At 40.3% G+C, this 19961-nt stretch overlaps 1 protein-coding gene across 2 annotated transcripts; it reads left to right on the top strand.

The window, feature by feature from the left end:
- Positions 1-196: 196 nt before the first annotated feature.
- On the top strand, positions 197-13120 carry cldn19 (claudin 19). Of its 2 annotated transcripts, none has more exons than XM_035152080.2 (5): positions 197-951; positions 6290-6454; positions 6805-6889; positions 8371-8514; positions 11696-12170. In XM_035152080.2, exons 1-5 carry the CDS (start codon positions 729-731, stop codon positions 11730-11732), a joined length of 654 nt encoding a protein of 217 aa, XP_035007971.1. In that variant the 5' UTR covers positions 197-728; the 3' UTR covers positions 11733-12170. The 2 variants fall into 2 exon arrangements, with proteins under 2 accessions (XP_035007971.1, XP_035007970.1); XM_035152079.2 differs by lacking the exon at positions 11696-12170 and adding an exon at positions 12177-13120 and having other exon boundaries at positions 198-951.
- The last annotated feature ends 6841 nt before the right edge of the window (positions 13121-19961 follow it).

Raw genomic sequence — 19961 nt, 5'->3', positions numbered from 1 at the left:
GTGATTATGTTTTTTCTCTACTGAGCTACATCTTTTGCTTTTTCTTTCCTTCCCTGTTTGAAACAGTGCTCATTTTCCCAACCAGGCCATCCCTCTTCCCTCCTAGTGGGCGGTCCAACAACTCAGAGGAGTCCAATCAGTGGCCACCATTTTCCCCATCTCTCTATGGTCAGCCTGTTAAGGACGTTTTGTTTTCACTTTTTTTTTTGTTTTCACTTTTTTTCCTGCTACCCCTCATTGAGCCACTTGAGCCTGGAGCAGATGGAAAGACTGTAGTGGGGGGAAAGTAAGCGAGTAGCAGAGAGAGAGAGAATTGGAAGAAGCCATGCAGTCAGTGAGGCAGACCAGCGACAATGCTTGACGAACTGAACCAGTGATCATCAGACAGCCTTTCTTCCACTTTGACTGAGCTCCTGAGGGAACAAGAAATCAGACAGGACAGCCCAGAGGGGAAACATCGACTCATCGATAAAGCAGAGACGGGCTAAACGATCCCAGGACGTGGGGATAGAAAGAAAGACAGACTTAGAAACAAGGAGAGAGATTTCTACAGATGAGAGCTGAAGCAGAGGGGTAGAAGGAGATGCTCAGTGGGAAAGGACAGTGAAGAGAAGAGTGAAACAAGTAACAGGATTACTGCAAGTGGGTCCATCTAAGCAAAAGCTGCTGCAAGTAAAGCAGAGACAGACAAAGGTCAGATAGAGTCAGAAAGACAGAACTAGACAACGATGGCCAACTCAGGTCTCCAGTTGTTGGGTTATTTCCTGGCGCTGGGCGGCTGGATCGGCATCATCTCCACCACCGCCTTACCCCAGTGGAAGCAGTCGTCATACGCCGGCGATGCCATCATCACGGCCGTGGGTCTGTACGAGGGGCTGTGGATGAGCTGCGCCTCGCAGAGTACAGGACAGGTGCAGTGCAAGATCTTTGACTCCATGCTCTCGCTGGACAGTGAGTACAATGTTTGATTCTGGGTCTCTCCAACTTGTTGTGCCTTGTACTCTCTCCTCTCACACTGATCCCCCCTCTGCCTGAATTTAATTAATTTAAGTGTTTTTAAAGGATTACATGCTCATTATCAGAATTTTATAAATGGTTCATTATTATCACATTTGAAACTAAGAAAATGTACAGGGTTGAATACCTAACGGGGAAACCGTTCAGTAATTGTAACAGTTATATTCACATGATAATTTGTCAGATGATGAATAGCACAATTAAAATTCAAGCCAATAATCCTCTCCTAATGAAAGGTTCCTCTAATCACTCTTTTTTCCACTCTGTATTCTCAGATTCTCAAAATGCTTTATCTTTTTTTTGGCTGCCCTCATTTCATTTTCTTTAACAGTCTCTTTTTGGTGAGGCAGTTCTGTGTGAGTTTTCATCAGCCAAATATTCTCCTTTGCCGTCACTCTGTCTTCCCAAGTTTCCCCCATAAGTATATGTGGCGGTGTATTACAAATCACAACAGTTATTGTATCCAGCCCATTCATTTGGCCACAAGTATTAATCAGCAGCAAAAACAGAAGGAAAACAACTCCCCAGGCCCCCCCTATCTGGGACGCATTATATTCACAGGCTGTAAATCTCACTTAAAGTGCTGCTGTTCACATCTTTAATAGAGCTCAGCTCCGTCTTAAAACTTCAGAACATCATGAAAAGTAATGTGTGAGGAGTGGGAGGGGGTCAGGAATGTGGTGTTCGGACATAAATTAGCTCCGAATATGAGCCTCTTGTCATCTCCAATCTGTAAGTGGGAGCCAGTGACTCATAATTAATGGTACCCAGATTAAATGAATCCATCCATCTCCTGCCTGCTTCAATCATCCTTTTATTATTTCATTAGAGATTCTAATGAGAAGCTACACGGGGGGTGGGCTCGGTCAGAAGCCGTTTTCACTGAGCAACTGAACGCGCTGAACGAGTTTGCCTGTTTTTCCTCTGTGGTTTGGGACTGATTCTTGCTGCGGCACACGTTCCCTGGGAAAACAAATGAGACTCTTAGTGAGTCATTATATCAAAACATTTTCTCTGGCGTTCTGTGTGAGGAGCTGATCTCCCATCTCCCTTTGGTTCACGGCAGCAGCAATAAGAACAGCGTATTGTCCTGGCTGGATGAATAGGGGCTGTTAGGAGAAGAAAAGGGCAGTGTTGAGCCAAACACCAGAGATATTCCCAGAATGTGCTCTGTCTTCCCCACACGCGCACATTGTTCCATTTGTCCATTAACACGCCCAGTGATTAAAAGATACACTGAAGACAAACACTGAAGAAAACCTTTCCAAAGAGTTAAACTACATGTTGCTCGGAATAACCATCCAACTGAAAAGTTGTGACCAGGCATTCTTGATCAATCACCGGTTTATTCAGGCGTCTCCTGAAGACAGACAGATTATGAAACGGAGCAGATCAGCATTCAGTCATGTGTCCGCAGGGTCCGAAAAAAGCGCTGCACCTCTGAATCCTGATTGAAACCCCCTGTTGTGTTATTTTTGATCCGGCGGTAACTCTTGATTTGAGTTCTGAAGGAACTCTCCTCTCTGGCTACATTCGCAGCAGGAGCAGCATGTGATAGTGGCTGTAATTGTTCACCAGACTGTGCTGCACTCGACTGATGCAGCCAGGGCAACTGTAGTGGAAAGTGCTGCTCAATGTTCGGTTGAAAAAAGGGGGATAATGATCAGAATATATAAAGTTGGGGAGGTTGGCTGTTATTGTGGATGGTAGTGCTGAAGGACTGTTCTTTAAAACCACAAACACCTAATAACAAAGACACATTGACCTGCCTCACCTGCCTCTGACAGTCCGCCGTGCCACATTATATAATCACTTTACATTCCCTTTAATGTTGAAAGCATAGGTTATCATCAAGTCAAGTCATACCAACAGGAAACTGTTGTTTATGCTCCTTGAAGTTAATCCAACAGTGCAGATACCGTGAATCAGCTGTCTAAAAGGCCAAATCCGTTCAAGCAATGGACGAGGAACTATCACATCAACAATTCTATTCCCATAAAATGTCCAAAATCAACAATTTATTCGTTCGACTCACAATACTTCCCTATATCCGGTCTTTGGCTTCGGTTTCTGAAGATCCATCCATCCATTATCTATAACGCTAATCCTCTTGAAGGTCACGGGGGGAGCTGTAGCCAAACCCAACTGACATTGGGCAAGACGGAGCGTACACCCTGGACAATCCTCACTCACATTCACACCTACAATCAATGTAGCGTCTCCAATCAACCCAACCCCAGTCTGCATGTCTTTGGACTGTGGGAGGAAGCTGGAGCACCCAGAGAAAACCCACACCGACATAAGGAGAGCATGCAAGCTTCACACAGAAAGAGTCCGACGAAACTGGGATTGGAACCGAGAACCTTCTTGCTGTGAGGCTACAGTCCGAACCGCTCAGTCTCTAAAAGTGTAAAACTAAAATATCACACGTTCTTTGTAAACCAGATGGGCACTGTCGTAAAAGTTGATTACTAAAACATGAGTAAATAGTGCATTTAATTGGAACTACTTTTAAGAATGGATAAATACACATTTGAGGTAACAAGTAATGTGTGTGAGCAATTTAGTAAAAATGGTCATGTTCAATAATGTGTTTTTAATAGTTTGTGGACAACAACTAATCTCTACACACAGAGGAAAATGTATTTATATTGACACTTGTTAAGATAAATTGATTATTGATTTCATGAGCTTTGTGGATATTGAAATATAGAAAATCAACATACTTGTCCTTTAAGACTGGATACTTAATATGATGGGGCTCAGGTTCAGTCATGATGAATAGACCTGAACCACAATGGCAAATACAAAGTGGAGTCACTGTCTTTCTATCTAAAGAGAAAATGATGGGCTGTGATGTGTATCTGTCAACACATTGAGCAACAACAACATCTCCTCCAGTCCCAGTGGAGACATTCTTTCTCTCAGTTCACTCTAAAGCAAACTCACTAAAGGGAAATTGGTTGGGGCAGATTTAATTTCAGCTAAATAAAGTGTGGTACAACAGAGAACATCATATTTGTGTTTCTGTGCTTTGAGTTTGTGGTGAAACTCAATTGGAGATGTTATATAACAATGTTGGAGATGTTGGAAATGTAGTTTTATGATTGAAGTAGCGAGTGGGCAAACATTTATTATGTGCAAAAGAGTCACCAGTGACCTCACAATAGGACCGTACAACTCCCACACACACACACACACACACACACACACACACACACACACACACACACACACACACACACACGCGAACACACACTAGCAAGCATGCACACACTCATTGAAAGCTTGTGGCTGGCACTGCCAACCTTGGCACTGGGAAGAGAGAGAGCCCAGTGGGTGAGCCAGTCCATCTCCCTCCTCCATCCTTCCTTTTAATCTCTGCTTCACCCCTTGTAGTTGGTCAGGGACTGAAACTGCTCAGAGTAGTGTCATTTAACAAGGGCCTAAACCCCCGCACGCCCTCAGAAGAAAGGAAGAATGCCCAGAATGGATGAAAGAAAAAAGAAGAAATCAAACCCCTCTCTGTGTAAGACTCTGTGTTCAGATTCTCCATCAAAAGGAGCTCTGGAGCAATAAATCACACTTCAAAGATTGTTCCGTCCTCTTGCCCCATCATAAGTCCTGCAGGTCAGCCTCTGAACTGCTACATCACTGCTGGGCCTTGTGTGTATTTCTGTCACAATGACAAATGATGACTTCAGGTTCCTGCTCAAACTGCTGCACAACAGGAAGTGAATTTTCGTTTCTTTTCAGTTTTTGAAAACAAAAAACACCTAAATGAACAAACCATAAAAAGTCACGTTTTTCCCAGGGCTTTGAGGACTATGAGGTTTGCCTGAAATCTGCAGGAAAAAACAATTCGATTCCACCGGCGATATTACATTTTTCTAGAACTACGAGATACGTTTGACAGGTCCACAAAAAATGAAGCCCTTGAGTGAACATAAATATTTTTGGGTCAAATCATTTTGCTTTATTTTAGTCTAGCATGGAACTTTAGTCTAGTTTGATCAAACTCAACGCCTACAATGTGAGATGCAGTTGAAAGCTCCAGAAACACAGCAAGTATAAGTGAACCTGGAGGAAACAATTTGGAAGATTTTTTCTCAGTTATTCCATTCTAGATAAACTATTTGACAAAATTTGACAAATTTAAGCGTAAAAGTTGAATTTGATCCTTGAAAACCACAAGATATGGTTGAAAACTGGAAAAAAACTAGTAAGTGGACATTGAGTTAAGACTTTTGTCAACTAATCTATTCAAGCTCAACTGTTCTATTCTAGACCTATTGAGTGTAAAAGTACATTCTTGACTTGATTAAAAGTAGAACAAATTTGTAAGTGAACTTTTTTCTACTTTTACTTTTACTTCTATTCTATTCTAGCTCCTCTCCTCTGATGTGTAAACAGTGTTACACTTAAGTCACGGTTATTTGAAGCTAATATCTGTGTCCCTGGCTGTTAAACTAGGATGAAAACCTCTGTTACATTTACTTTAATCACCGTATTTGTCAGCTCTGTCAGATATCTGAATCAGGATGTTGGAATTTGCATGTTTTCTCCCCGCTGCTGGGATTTCTTCAATCCCCTGGCTTGTTGTAAATAAGACACACTCTATCAGTATTTTTGACAGTATCATTAAGTGCTTAGCGTTGCTCCGACACGTTTGTGTGTGGCTGCGTTTGAGGCAGCGGCGTCTGATCGCTGTGGCGACAGCCCCATGAAAACAATCTTGCTTTGTAACTAAACAGCCACACTAATCCCACTGTGTGAAACATGTAAAGCAGGCCCTCCTACAGCTGCTGTGTGAGAGAGAGCGCTGTGTGTTTCACCCGTGTCTATCCCACCAGTAATGGTGCGTGTGCACATATTGTGATGTGATGAGTGCGTGTAAGTATGTGTAAATATGTTCTTCCCACTATGTCATGTGTTCTGAGGCCTATGTGGGCAGTGCATTCGATTTTTGAGAAGCCAAAACCACAGTGGAATGATGTGGAGAAGATTTGGAGGATCAGTTAAGGTCCCAGGCCTCGGCCAAGACCGTCACCTCTGGAAAATATGACAGTGGTGGACTTTAACTAATGAGCTTTCTGTCAAAAATGCATGTGGTTTTCTATCAATCCTGCATAGCGTGTGTAGCTTCTTCCCACTATAATTATCACTATTATGTCCAGCAATGTTTTATTCCAATTATTGTATCACTCTCATTCACCTCTTTGTGCTCCCCCTCTGTGGTCCCTGCCTCCACCTTTTCCTCTTCTTTATCTAGTCCACATCCAGACATGTCGGGCCCTCATGGTGGTGTCAGTGCTGCTGGGCTTTATCGGCATCATCGTCAGCGTGGTGGGCATGAAGTGCACCAAGGTGGGAGATAACAACCCAGCCACCAAGACTCGCATCGCAGTGACCGGAGGCGCTCTCTTCCTGCTCGCAGGTGGGATTCCTGCTGTGTTAAGTTCTAGTTTTTTTTTTGGTTCCAACCTAAAATATGCTGCAAAACGTCCTGCAATTACTGCATTTAGCCAGAGTGGTTTGGTCTTTTTCTGGCCTGAATCTATCACCGGGAGTCTTCTGGGTAATTAGAGTCCCTGCTGTAAACAGGAAGTGGTCGTTTTAGAGGCATTCGCCGCTGATCTCAGAGATAAACCATAAGCCCAGGGGAGACAATCAACTGAACAAGGATTCCCCACTTCATTTTTGTGCCGCTGTTATGTGCAGCACTGCACGTTTGCTGGCTTAATTGACGCACATATTTAGTTGTATTAATCCTTGCTCCCTCCACAGGTCTGTGTACTCTGGTGTCTGTGTCCTGGTATGCCACTCAGGTGTCCTATCTGTTCTTCAACCCAAATACACCGCCCAACGCCAGGTATGTGGCTCACCTCATGCCAAACTCTGTTCTTCATCAGCTGTATCTCTTAATTACAACAGATAAGAGGTTATATTTATAATCTTTACTTTTCCTGAGACCAAAGTATTGTTTTTTTTCTCAAATGATGTCAGCAATAATGTTATTAAGATATATATTTTTAAATGAAAACCCAATTTTCTTTTGGCATGGACATCAGTATTCTGTGGATCTGTCATCAATATTAGCATTAGTTGAGACAACATTAAACAGACATCAAATACGTCACTGGAGGTTTTGTCATTAAACAAACTGAAAAGATACTTTTGTAGGGTGCTCATAAGCGAAACATACTCTTTCATCCGTTATGCCATCAAAACGTTCCACAGAGACTCTATAAACACATCACAAACACAATGTTGCAACTGCTAAAATAGTGGCCACTGTGGCTCAAAAGATAGAGTGAGTCGATCGCCACCTTCTTCAGTCTTCATGCTGAAGAGTTCTGAAGAATAGTGTAAAGTGCTTTAAACGGTAGATATGACTAGAAAAGTGCACATCTATAAATGCAGTCCATTAAAAAATATACCCTGTATCAGGCAGTTTAAATACAAATACAAAGTTCTGCATCATTAGAGTTGCATGTGAGAGGACAACAAAGTGTCTTGTGACTGTGTGATATCATCGTTAAAGAAGACGCGTGGAGGTGGAAATTGGACGCTGACAGCAAGGCAGGGACACCAGTCATCAAATCAATGATGATGTCAGTGTTTACATTACACCCCGGAAACCGTTAAGAATTTACTGCAGAAGTTTTCTTCAAGTTCCTTTCACTCTCTACTACTTCCACTTTCACTCTTCAAGTCTTTGCATCAAAAATATTTGACAACTGCAGCCTGTTCTCAGATGCTGGATGTGCACCATTTATTGTACATGTACATAAACAGAAATTAACATCACTCACTTGGATATTTATAGAGACAGCCAGTCATAGCTCAGGGTCTAAATGAATTAAGCTTTTTCTTCAGTTCAACAGTCATTGATGGTCAGTACCACTGACTGCATCTCAAACATTCCAAAGCCACTGGAAAAAGGTCATTTGACTTTTTGTTGGGCTGAACACAACAGCCAAGGAACCACAAAATGAACTAAATTAACATATAGGTCAGAAGCCTGGCAAGCTAGTAGTTAACATGGATCATTTTAACTTCAAACTGCTTAGTAGCAAAGCTAATGTTTGTACCACCACTTGTTTCAGAAATCATGAGTACCAGTACCTAACCAAATAAGGTTATCTGTTTTTGGAGATACATTTTCCTGCCTTCTGTGCTGGACCAGCTAAACAAGAGATAAAAAACATACAAATCAAAATAAAGGCAGTCGTGGCATTTTATTAGTTTCTTACTGTTGTTGCTTTTGAGTTCGAGCTTATTATAAATTAGCAAGGAAGGTACCAACAGCATTGCGTGAACATGTCGATTTCCTTTTTGTTTCCTGCACAGGTATGAGTTCGGCTCAGCCCTGTTCGTGGGCTGGGCGGCAGCCAGTCTGACGGCACTGGGCGGCTCCTTGCTGTGCTGCTCCTGCTCCAAAGACATGCGAGGACAGCAATATTACCGCCAATCACAGCCTTCCACAACCAGGGAGTACGTGTAAACCCCACCCCCTTCCAGTAGCCACCCAAACAGAGAGCAGCGGACACACTTGGCACCAGCCCCCTTTTAATCAGATTATGCAGCCAAAACAAAACCAAAAGACTATCATGCATTCATGGCTGCGATCATTTACTACTCCCACACTGGGATTCATTAGCAGAAACAGGCACTTCTACTTACAACATACAGTATTACACACAAGCACATTGCCTCGATGTATTGTTCTGACTAAGAAAACTTATCCTGTTCACCTATTGTGAATAATGATCAACTTGTTTTATGAACGGAAACTTTGTTTGCTTTCATGTCATTACTCAAGCTGATTAAATCTGACCCCCCACAAAATAGAAAAAAATTTACTGCCTCAAAATGTGTTATCTTGATACAGCAAAGCTACGTTTAAAGGTCCCATATTTTACATGTATATCCATAAGAAGATATGAGTATATTTATTTAAACCACATCAAAATATTTTTTAATTATCTCTCTCATATTTCTCAAGTGGTTTAACGAGAGCAGGGCATTTGGTGTCGCTTCTGAGCCTCTCTTCGAATTGGCTGACAAAAAGGGCCAAAGGCAAACCACAGGGAACAGACTGTAGCCTCCTGCTGCAGCTTGGCCAGTCTGACTAAATGCAAATAGCGATAGTCAGTCAGTGCTGAAATGAGCCGAAGAAATCAACAGGTCAAATTCTGACAAAAATTTTCGGAAAAATAAAACATAAGCTACTGGTCTCTATATGGTCCTTCGGAAGGCTGTGCAATGATATACTGGATTCTTCACATCCAATGATTGTGCAGCATTTCCTCCTCCGGATTTGTATCTGCTAGCTCAGTGACAGATTGACTACTTGTGTTGTTAACTAAAAAAAAAGTTGGAGGGTGGCTAACTGTGACATCACAAAATTAAAGAAGTCCTAACGGCTCATTTTAAGGCAGTTTCTGAATACAGGCTTTGTACATTTCTCTGCGGATTTAATGTTATGATACTTTCACAGTGTTTATACGGCATCTAGAGCTGCTCAATTATAAGAAAATATATGGAAATCTCACTTTCTACTATATGGGACCTTTAAAGTGAATCCAAAAGTAAACTAAAAGGTGTATCACAGCAGATATACCTAGAGGGAATGGAAATTGAGAAATAGAAGTACTGTAAAACACTCTGAATCAGCATGTCCGATGCTTCCTGGTTGGAGCTGTATCTGTGTATTGCCTCCATACAGCTTTGCTTGTTAACACTCCACTGTTGCAGGTAGGTTGTGTTAAGAGCATCAAATCACTGAGCAGAAAGTTACTGTGCAGCTCCTCTGTTGTGCCAAAAATAAGCGTCAATAAATAATGTGTGCATTGTCCTACGTTATGTAGTTAAGGCCTCAGGCAGCCATTTCGTATAGCAGCTGAGCAACTTAATTAATTGAAAGGTAGTTTTTTGTCCTGTTTTACACAGCAGGCACTTGGTGTGAGCTACACGAGACACAATCTGAACTGCAGCAGTGGTGATTGTTAGTAAAAAGGCGTCTGCTTAGATCGTATAAAGTATGAATGTTGTTTAATATTATTTCAGCATTTTACAACACTAAATAATTGACACATATCCTCCTGCTCCATGAACTAACAGTATTATTCCAGATCCACACACTCCTTTATTTAATAATCTCATGTATAACCAAACTGATCATCTAAGCTGTTTCATAGACTTCTCATTTTACCAGGGAGCATAAGCTAAAGCCCTTGTATAGTGTAACACATTACTTTACAGTAGACCATAAGCTAATGTGACACTGAAAACACAGTAAATAAATATCATGTCATATTTAACTTCATATATGCGCTTTACAAACCACTGACTGCTCCATGGGAATAAATTACAATAGATAACTGCAGCAATTTTGAAATCTGCCTCACATAAAAGCCTGTAAAACTTAACAACAGTCTAAAATGGCCCTTGAGTTCCCCATTGATGTTCCCACATCACATTGCCCCCATTTGTGTTTCTAAAAGAGCTGCTCCATCACTGTTCCAGATAATAAAGCCAATTACTTTTCTTAGAACAGGTCCCAGTCCCCCCGTTTCCCAGTCATATGGCCTCTCTTCTTGGTAGACACTTGTTTGTCGAGTGCTCTATTATGGTCAGATTGGCAGAGGGGGGGTTAGGTCTATAGGAAATTCCTTTTGCCCTTAAAATAAAGGGGGATGCCAGGGGTCACTGTTCTGTCAGTAGCAGCTGTGTTTTGAATGGGGATTGCTCAACAACAAGTCTGATTGAACTACCTATAACGATGTGTCCAAAGACCAAAAAACTATAAGTTACATCTTAAAGAATAGTTTGACATTTTGGGAATTGCACTTATTCAAATTATTGATGACAGTTACACGAGTAGTTTGATATTACTACAGAGTACTAGGGCCATGTTGAAGACAAAATAAATTCTGAGATGTTGAGAATTAAGTCGTAATATTACAAGAATAAAATCGTAGTATTACAAGAATGAAATCATAATTTTGTGAGACTAAGTAACGACTTGATTCCCTTCAAATTATGACTTTTTTCTTGTAAAATTACATCACTATTCTTGTAAAATTGTGACTTTATTCTCATAATAGGCTAAAGGTAAAATACAAGCAAGATTTAAAATTATAAATAACTAACTACATTTTTATCCTCAAGTGTTGTTAGTAGTCAGATTTTGTTACTTTGTTACCAAACTCATTTCACACTGCTACACCATTTATGCTAAGATAAGCTTAACTCAACTCTCAGTAAGAAGGTGAGTGTGAGAAACTATATTTCCCAAAAATGTTAACTCTTGCTAAAATGAATTGATGAGCTAGCAGCTAACTTAAGTTCACCCAGAGAAATATGAGTTGATGTGTTTTACCTTCATCAGTCCATCAATGAACAATGAACCATTTGGTAGCCTACATGTAGCGCATCTCTTTAACGCATAGATTGCAAGCTAGCTGATATGTAGCATCACCTCCCATGCTCCTCCTCATTGACTTTCACTCCTTTTGCCAACATCTTTATTGTCATCAAGCATCTCACTTTCATCTTTCTAACACTTCATAGCTTTTGTGAGAATCTGAGAGATCTTGATGTGTCTCTTATTTCCCCTCCTGTCCTCTAATCCTGTTCTTCTCCTACTGTCTTCTTCTCTCCTCTAATTCAGGGCAGACTTGTTGAGTGAAACTAGTTTCCCTGACTGATCAGCCCCCGCCTTTTTATCCAGGACTGTCCGACTGTCTTCCCTTTTTTATCCCGTTACCTCTTAGACCCAATTTGGACCTCTTGTAGAAGAATATTTCCCTTTCCTCTGTTCTATATCAGTTTGAATGGGAACTCAGATGAACTACCTTCTCCCCTTTTCTCTTACCTTCTGAGCCTTTTCTGTAAATATGGACTCTTATCTGATCAGATCTTTTCTTTAAGAGATGCGTTGGCCTCCTCCTTCATCTCAGCTTATAAACACCTCCCACGCCCCCCCTCTGCCCCATTATCAGCTGAAAGTTAACAATGAGGGTTTGATTGATGATCGCTGATTGATGATTTCGCTGATATCCTATGACCTCTGGGTGTTTTTGTAAATGTGTTTGGGTTTATTTGACTGTACTTTGACTGAAATGTGTCTTTTTTTCCCTTTTGAATTGCAGACCAAATGTTAAAAGTACCCCACCAGAGAAAAGGGAGCAGTACTTGTAGTTTGGGAGAGTCTTCTGGCCTTTCCATGGTTTAGATACTGTCAACAGACAAAACCCTCTCACTGAGGTATTCAAAACAGACAACACCCAAGTATATTCAAGTATATTGTGGCAACATTAACTTTAGTCTTTGTTGAAGTAAAATAAAATGTTTTGAGAGGTTTAAATGAAATAGTTGTTTCAGAGGGAATAAAAAAGATGATATCCTTGTTTTGTCTGTTTTGCTGACTTTGGGAGAGAGAGCATTCAGGGTATGTTTTCTATAATATGTTAAAATGCCCAGGTGTATATACCACCTATTCTATTCTTCCTTCTTTTTTTTTACAACATATATAATGTTTTACTACAGTGCCTTATAACACATGTTTGTGCACTTGTATGTTTGGATTCTTCATAGTCTCCCATCCCATCTGAGGGATGTGTATCCATAGCTCCTCTGCCAACAGATCTGTACACTTTTTTTCTGTTGTTGGATTTCTGAAAATGAATGTGAAGCTACCATAAAATACCACTGATGAAACAACAATGACATACATTGCTATAGATAAGGCCTTGTTCACTGTTTGTAAGAAGCTTTGTGCCTGTTTCCAACTAGCCTGGAATGAGGATATATATCAAGCACATTCATTTTGTTTTGTTAAGTGCCAATATGATTTTGTGTGAATGGCGGAGTCGTTGTATTTTTGGCTCAAGAGGATATACTGTACTGTGTGCTGTCTCCTGTACTAAGGAACGCCAGTTTGCTGAGTGTTCAAATACCCTTCTGATGCCTGCATTTATTTACCATGCCATTCCTGTCTCTAATATTTACCTCCTCCATGTTGTGTATTATCTCATTTACAGTATTCCCCTGTCTGTTTCTTTTAGAATAAAGCAAACAGCGATTAAAAAAAAAAGGGATTTGGCTGAGTCAGTGCTTTGTCAGTTGTTTCCTAACTTTTCACACATGCCTTACTTTTTAGCCCACTCGTTCCTCCTTCCCAGCTCAAATGCTTGTTTTGCACCCTGTTGTTCAATAATTGCAGACGTGGAATTCCACTTCTGCTCCACTGGCCTGTGGCACATTCTCAGAGGTGAACTCACAAAGTTAACTTGTACCACTGCTACAACCGACATCAACACTTGAATTTTCTTCTTGTTTTTTTTTTTCTTTTGTTTTGACGATTCTTAACTAATGACCTTGTAATTCAGGTTTAACTTTTATCTGTATGAACACAGCGTTGTGAGTTTAAAAGATTCCCTCAAGTATAAAGTCCAACTCAAATAAATAGCCCTTTTAGTGTGGTCTGGTGCAACATTCAGTACACGTCTAGTCTGTAAATCACTTGTTACCACTTTGAAAAACAAATCTAAATCAAAATGATAAACTATTCATTCCATTACCACATGATTTCCTGATGGTGTCCTGTGGTTTCTAAGTCGAAAAAATACTGTTAGGTATGTGTAGATGGAGATGGAGACCTCATTTCACAAGCCCTAATGTTGCTCAGCCAGTCACTGTATCAGGAAATCCATAAATTTGCTTGACCACTTAGCCATCAGGGTTCACAGGGGAGCTTTAGCTGCTGACGTTGGGTGAAAGGTTTGGCCCACCCACATATTTTGTATGTTTTGAGAGACGGTCTAAACGGAGCAGTACCACTGAAAATTGTTGGGGGCAGTGTTGCCAATAGTTGAAGTTAGAGACACGACTGGATGTCTGTAGACACAAAGAAGAAACTTTAAAAATGGCAGAAATTTTCGAAGAGGTTATGTGAGTTGGTACATAATTTTAAACATCTATACGATGTCACTTCCCCTGGGCACAGGGACAAACAAAAGGTTCAGAACAGTTGGGAGGAGATCGGATGGGAGTTAGTAAGGAGTTGGACGGTGACGAAGGAGAAGTGGAAGGCCGTGCAAGACTGCTTCGTTCAGGCGCACAACAAGGCTGTCAGCAAGCGGAGTGGGGATGCTGCTGATGGAGTGGATCCTCAAATCCTTCGGCATCTGGGGTGGCTCAAAGCATACATTAATCATAGACCAACTGTGACCGATAACAATGACATGGTAAGTATCTAACTCGACGCAGTTTATCTACCTTCACCTTCACTTGACTTTTGGCGCACCATAAATTAGCCTTCAGTTGTCAAGATGATTTGATCTCAAAGTTCAAAGTGTTTTATTTGTCATATATACAGTCCTGTACAATGAAATTCGTACTTTGCCTTCTGCTACAAATACCGTGCTTTAAGAAACAAATAATAAGAATAATAAGAATAAAAAATCAGGCTCCCCTTACAGGTGGGATACGTAATTCACTGTTGTAAATAGCCTGACTAACCTCACCCTACAACAAATCACATTGAAATGTTTTCGTAACTTTTCAGTAAAAACTTTATCGAAATGGGTTTGCCTTGCTTCTGATGATAAGCTGGCCAGCATGTACAACAGTAAATCCTCATTGCATTTGTAACGGTTTTAACTATCTAAACGAAGTTACATTCATGCTCCCACACTGTTTGTGTCATGAAACCTTTGCACATTTACTGCACTTAACTCAGAGTACAACAGTAGCATACAAGCTAACAAAGCATGCAACTAGCTAACGCAGTTATGCTGTCTGAACATAATGTGTATCAAATCATATCGATATTATCTGGTTTACTTGCTAAACCTATCGACATGGGTTTACCTGGCTTCTGATGATAATCTAGCAAACTGTACAAGCAGAACAGCAAAAGACGTAGCAAAGCTGAAGTTAGGACTGTCCAATAACAACAAAGCCAGGTCGGCTACCTCCTGCATCCTTCGGCCTCTTTCAGCTTTCGCCAAAGAGTGAAATATGCTGCGATATTCACTTTTGTTCAGTTTCTAACTTGGTCACTTTTTCTTTTCTTCTTTGCTTCTTCTGACAATGTTCAGTTCCTTTGGCGGCTCTGCCATCATGTCCACACTGAGAATGGTGAATTAGTTGTCTCTTATAGCTGCTGGCTCTGACTCTGGTTGTTGGATACATAGAGTTGCATAGTGCTGCTCCAGGCGTCCAGGGAGCACTGTGGCCATGACAGACGTGCCATTCACCATCATTATTAATTTTGTGCACAATCCCAATGATTTTGAAGCTGCTATTTTAAGGTATAAAAAACGACCTAGAGTTGCTTTATGAAATACCGTATACACAAATTCATTAAATAACTTTCAAAGGTTTTTACCATGTGGACGATATGAGTTCATCAAATTAATTCAAATCAGCTCAAGCAGATCATCAGTTTACTGAAACCTTCTTTCAGCGGAAATGAACTGTCAGTCTCAAAGCTGCTGTAGTAGATGATGTTTTTAGAAGAGAGACAGTCTGTCCATGAACACAGTTTAAATAAGACAGTTAAAAATGCAAACTGAAGACACCAGTGGTGGGAACAGAGCACAGACGTGAAATCTCACATACACCTGACATGTGCACATGCACCTACACAACATGACTATAAGGTCTATTCCACCAGCTGTAAATACTAAGACTGTCATGCTAAAAAACATGACCCACAGGGAAATTAGCAGCCAACTGTGTATATGTACATATACAGAGGCACTGCACAAACAACTCTGATTGATAGCACAATGATAAAGCTCTCATCCAAATCAAACACGTGTATCAGCGTCTGTCAGTTGAGTTTCCCTGATCAGCACAAGCCATGTAAGAGATATTTCTGTGCTTTCTATCAAAAGAAAATGAATGTGACATTTTCAGTCACTCACACAAGTGAGTATGCTTTTATGAAGTGACAATACTAATCATTCATAATCAAAATAAGACACACAATACACAACATAACCACTAAAATACATCCCACCAACACCAAATTGAATACTCTCATACACATTATAGAAGTACGTCAAACTAAGACAATAAATCTCACTAATAAACATGTCTTCAAGAACATTAAGTATTTCTTGTGTAAACAACTACAATTTTAACTTTATACTTTCTGATCGCAAGAGACTTGATTCCATGACTTCATTGCTCAATATCTAATAGTTCTCTGTATTAACGTAGTTGTATAAGGCAACAATGATAGATTGCTGTGAAGTGTTTGAGGGGTTTTAGCATAGACAGAAAATAAAGATGGCCGACATGTCTCCACTTCCTCCAACTGTTCCAAAATGAAGCTAAAATATCCTGGATATGAACACTGTCATCTTGCAGACTTGTGATTGCAGACACACGTCTCTGACCAATTGCAAGTCAGTCTTATCTATGAATCATCATGCTTCTAGCTGTCATGTCATCTTTGTATATAATCTGTCTATAGATTTGTTGCAATAGACGATGCCACCGGGGTCCCAACAGTAGCCACAGACAAACAAGTTACTTTTCAGAATCGTTATTTCGTTCAAACAGACCAAACATACATTTCAAAACACTAAACGCAAACTTGCCAGCAGTTTCTTCTCAGCTCTGTACAGTCTCCCTCTTCATGAGTTCCTTGTATTTCTCCTCACGTGTCTCCTTCGTGTGTCTTCCATGTGTCTCTCTCTCATGTGTCTCTCTCTCATTTGTCTCTCTCTCTCTGGTGTGTCTCTCCTTCTCTCTCTGTAGCATCTCTCCTGCTGCCTTTTGAATCCAGGTCGAGTAATTGGCCAACTACTCCCTGGTCACCTGAAGGTTCTCTGAGCCACCTCCACAACAGCATATTCATAATAACATGTCTACCTATTGAATGGCACTCAGAAGAGCACACACACAAGCCGCACCAAATTTCACACACTCATAGATATCAATTCCATAAATATGTCGGATTTTATTCATCAAGGTCCATTAATAATTCCCTTGAAAATGATGTAAATGTTTAAAAAATCTGAGAGAGAATTTGTGGATCTGCTGCCTGGTCGGGGTCCACACCAGAATTGAATGTGTTCCTTCCTGATTCTTGCTGCATTCTTCCACTAAGTTTCATGGTCATTCGTTCAGTTGCTTTTGTATAATCTTGCTCACAAACACACTTGTAACCAACCGACAAACAAAGGGGCACGGATGAAAAAGTAACCTCTTTGGCGGAGGAAATAAAACAAACTATAGGGAATGATGCAACCGGCTTGTTATACTTAACCAAGGCAAGCAATTATTTATTGTATTTACTTTTGTTCAATACGGGCATGAAGAGCAATGTGTGCTGCTTTATTCTGAGCAACCTGAAGCCTGTTGAAATTATTTTGTCGATGCAGAGGGCAGAGGTTACTTACATAATGAACCTGTTTAGCCGAAGCCTGCAGCAGAAACCAAATCAAATTATAATAAACCCAGGAATCTGCTTCCCCACTTTTAGCACCCTGAGTGATGAACGAGCTGTTAACATGTGTTTGACTTGAACTTCTCCACTGTGGTGATTAAGGAATGTGAGACTGGAAACTATCTCCCTCATTGCTAAACTGTAAACATCATTATAACAATAAAACTTGATAGTGAATCATTCTTATTGAAGGGGATGTGAGCGCAGACCAATACTTTATTGAACAGCAGCAGTGAGTTCAATAACAATTTCTGTCACTGTTTAAAAAAAAAGAAATAAGTAAAAATAAGAACTAATTGAATATAAATCTTCTAAATGTTGTTGGTTCGTGCGAGACTGTGAGAGATGCATCCTGATGGCATCACTCAAGTGAGACACCAACACAACAATTGAGCAGAGCCCACTTCCCTCTCTCAGCCAGTAGGAGAGAACAAACTGGGCTCCCTGTCATCCCCAGTGACACCTGCAGAGGAGAAGAGAAGCGAGCACATTATTTCTTACTTGGTGTGTAAACTTATTAATTTCTCTTCTTTCATCCTGTGATTATAATAATACAAACTCAGTGTGAAGGAACATAAAGTACCTTGTTTTCTTTATTCTGGCTCGACTCTGCAGGTTTGTCTCCGAGCTTCTTTACAATGTGTCAGCCTGAAGGACAAAGTGACTGAACTGATTCAGGAGCTGTGACCTGGACTCAGGATTTTCTTATTATAGCTCAATGCAGACTCATTCATTTTTTTGTTAAACAAAACAAAAAATTCTAGTGATAATGGTCAGAAGCAGAACTTATCACGAGTTTACTTTTGGCACTTAACATTCCATAAACATGTATTAGATGACGTTGTTTAACCAAATAGTCGTCAGTGGAAGACGGTGACATGTTATGACCTTATTTAGTTGATATACAACTAGGTCAGTTTGCAGTTGCCTTCAGCAGAAGCACACCGAGTGTCACAGAGAGGCATGTGAATGTGAAAAAACTGGAAAAATATATGTGAAAAAAGGGACACCTCTTTACAATGATTTATAAAAATAAAAATAAATATTCTGTTGTGTATCTTTTGATTACATGTAGTACTCAAAGACACATGGAGAAGTTTAATAATCAAAAATGTACACAGAGAAGATGATCTGACATTAACAATTTTAAATGTATGTATTTATATATATGTGCAGTAGCTGATAGGGCCGCAGGATATGCAACACCCCTGTGGTGCTTTTCATTTCACAACAGTGACAAATAATGTTGTGTCCTTCAAGCACCATCATTACCCGGTGGACACCAACGAGGGCAGGTCGGGGGGATGTAGCCTTGATGCTGCTTCGCAGGGGGGCTCGATTCCCATGCATAAATTATGTTGGCTGTGATAATGAAAGTCGTGAAGAAAGGGCAGGGGCTTGTGCAGTCTCGCAGAATTAGAACTCACATGCAGCTGTCTGGCATTTTTAATTGAGAATTGATGCCACCACGGACCATATGAAGAAAAACCTTAGATATACATTTAGAAAAAGAAGTTTTAAAAGATTTCCAGTAGGGAACTTATTTAGTCAGGGGTTATAAGGGCAGGAACTCGGGCACCACCTGGGTTCTATCTGTGCATGTGCTTGCTGCTGCTTATGTGCAACCCTGTCCATAGCATAATTGTGTGAAGATTTATAGTCACAAGTGTGTTTAGATTATCTGGCCTCATTTTGAATATGTGTTTAACTGTGGCAGAGTGGGAACTGAATATATATATTTGTGAAAGTGCATGTGTATTAGAGGTGTACAAATGAAATTGGGAATTAGAAATATCAAAGCACCCTCACTGAAAATCACAACCTCAAACACCATTAATTTCTTTTCTCCACTACCTCACATCAATCCAAAGATTCAGTATGAGTCAGAAATTCAAAGTGCTCCGGTGTGAAGTTTAAATTAACTGTGTGGCAATGTGTTGTCATACACTCTTTAAAAAACACCACAGCCCAAACAATCTGCGTCTGACTGGAAATGATGAAAGCTGTGACTGAATGTGTTATGAGTGGCAGTGCCAGCCTCCCCACAGACAGAGGGCGCCAGAGACGTGCAGCAGCCTGCTCGAGGTCTCCATGTCTCTGTATATTACTGAGTTCAGTTTTTCACATAAAAAGTTTTTATAGAGGAATCAATCATTTCATATTTTTTTCATGTAATGAATCATTTATGAAATGTTTAATTATACAGTAATTCAAGCATTTAACTTTGTGGGCAAAATCAGCATACCTGTGAATATGTTCAGTTTTTACTGTTGTGTATCACATTGCTAAATTGTGACTAAGACAATTTACTGATGTACATTTTACTTTATAAGTATTTTACTTGAGTATATTACCTCTGCATTCTCAACCAGTTACAACAACATTACAATGCTGCAAAACTAAAATATACAAACTATACTATAAACTATACAACACTAAGAGAGTTCACTATTTATAGTGATTACTATCT

Source organism: Hippoglossus stenolepis, chromosome 3 (genome assembly GCF_022539355.2).
Source record: "Hippoglossus stenolepis isolate QCI-W04-F060 chromosome 3, HSTE1.2, whole genome shotgun sequence".
Taxonomy (NCBI): domain Eukaryota; kingdom Metazoa; phylum Chordata; class Actinopteri; order Pleuronectiformes; family Pleuronectidae; genus Hippoglossus; species Hippoglossus stenolepis.
This window is presented reverse-complemented; position numbering and strand designations above follow the sequence as displayed.

Coding starts and splice junctions, on each gene's coding strand:
- cldn19 (XM_035152079.2), top strand. CDS start 729: ATGGCCAACTCAGGTCTCCAGTTGTTGGGTTATTTCCTGGCGCTGGGC. Junction 6,455..6,804: donor CGCTCTCTTCCTGCTCGCAG/GTGGGATTCCTG, acceptor CTCCCTCCACAG/GTCTGTGTACTCTGGTGTCT. Junction 8,515..12,176: donor CAGCCTTCCACAACCAGGGA/GTACGTGTAAAC, acceptor TTTGAATTGCAG/ACCAAATGTTAAAAGTACCC.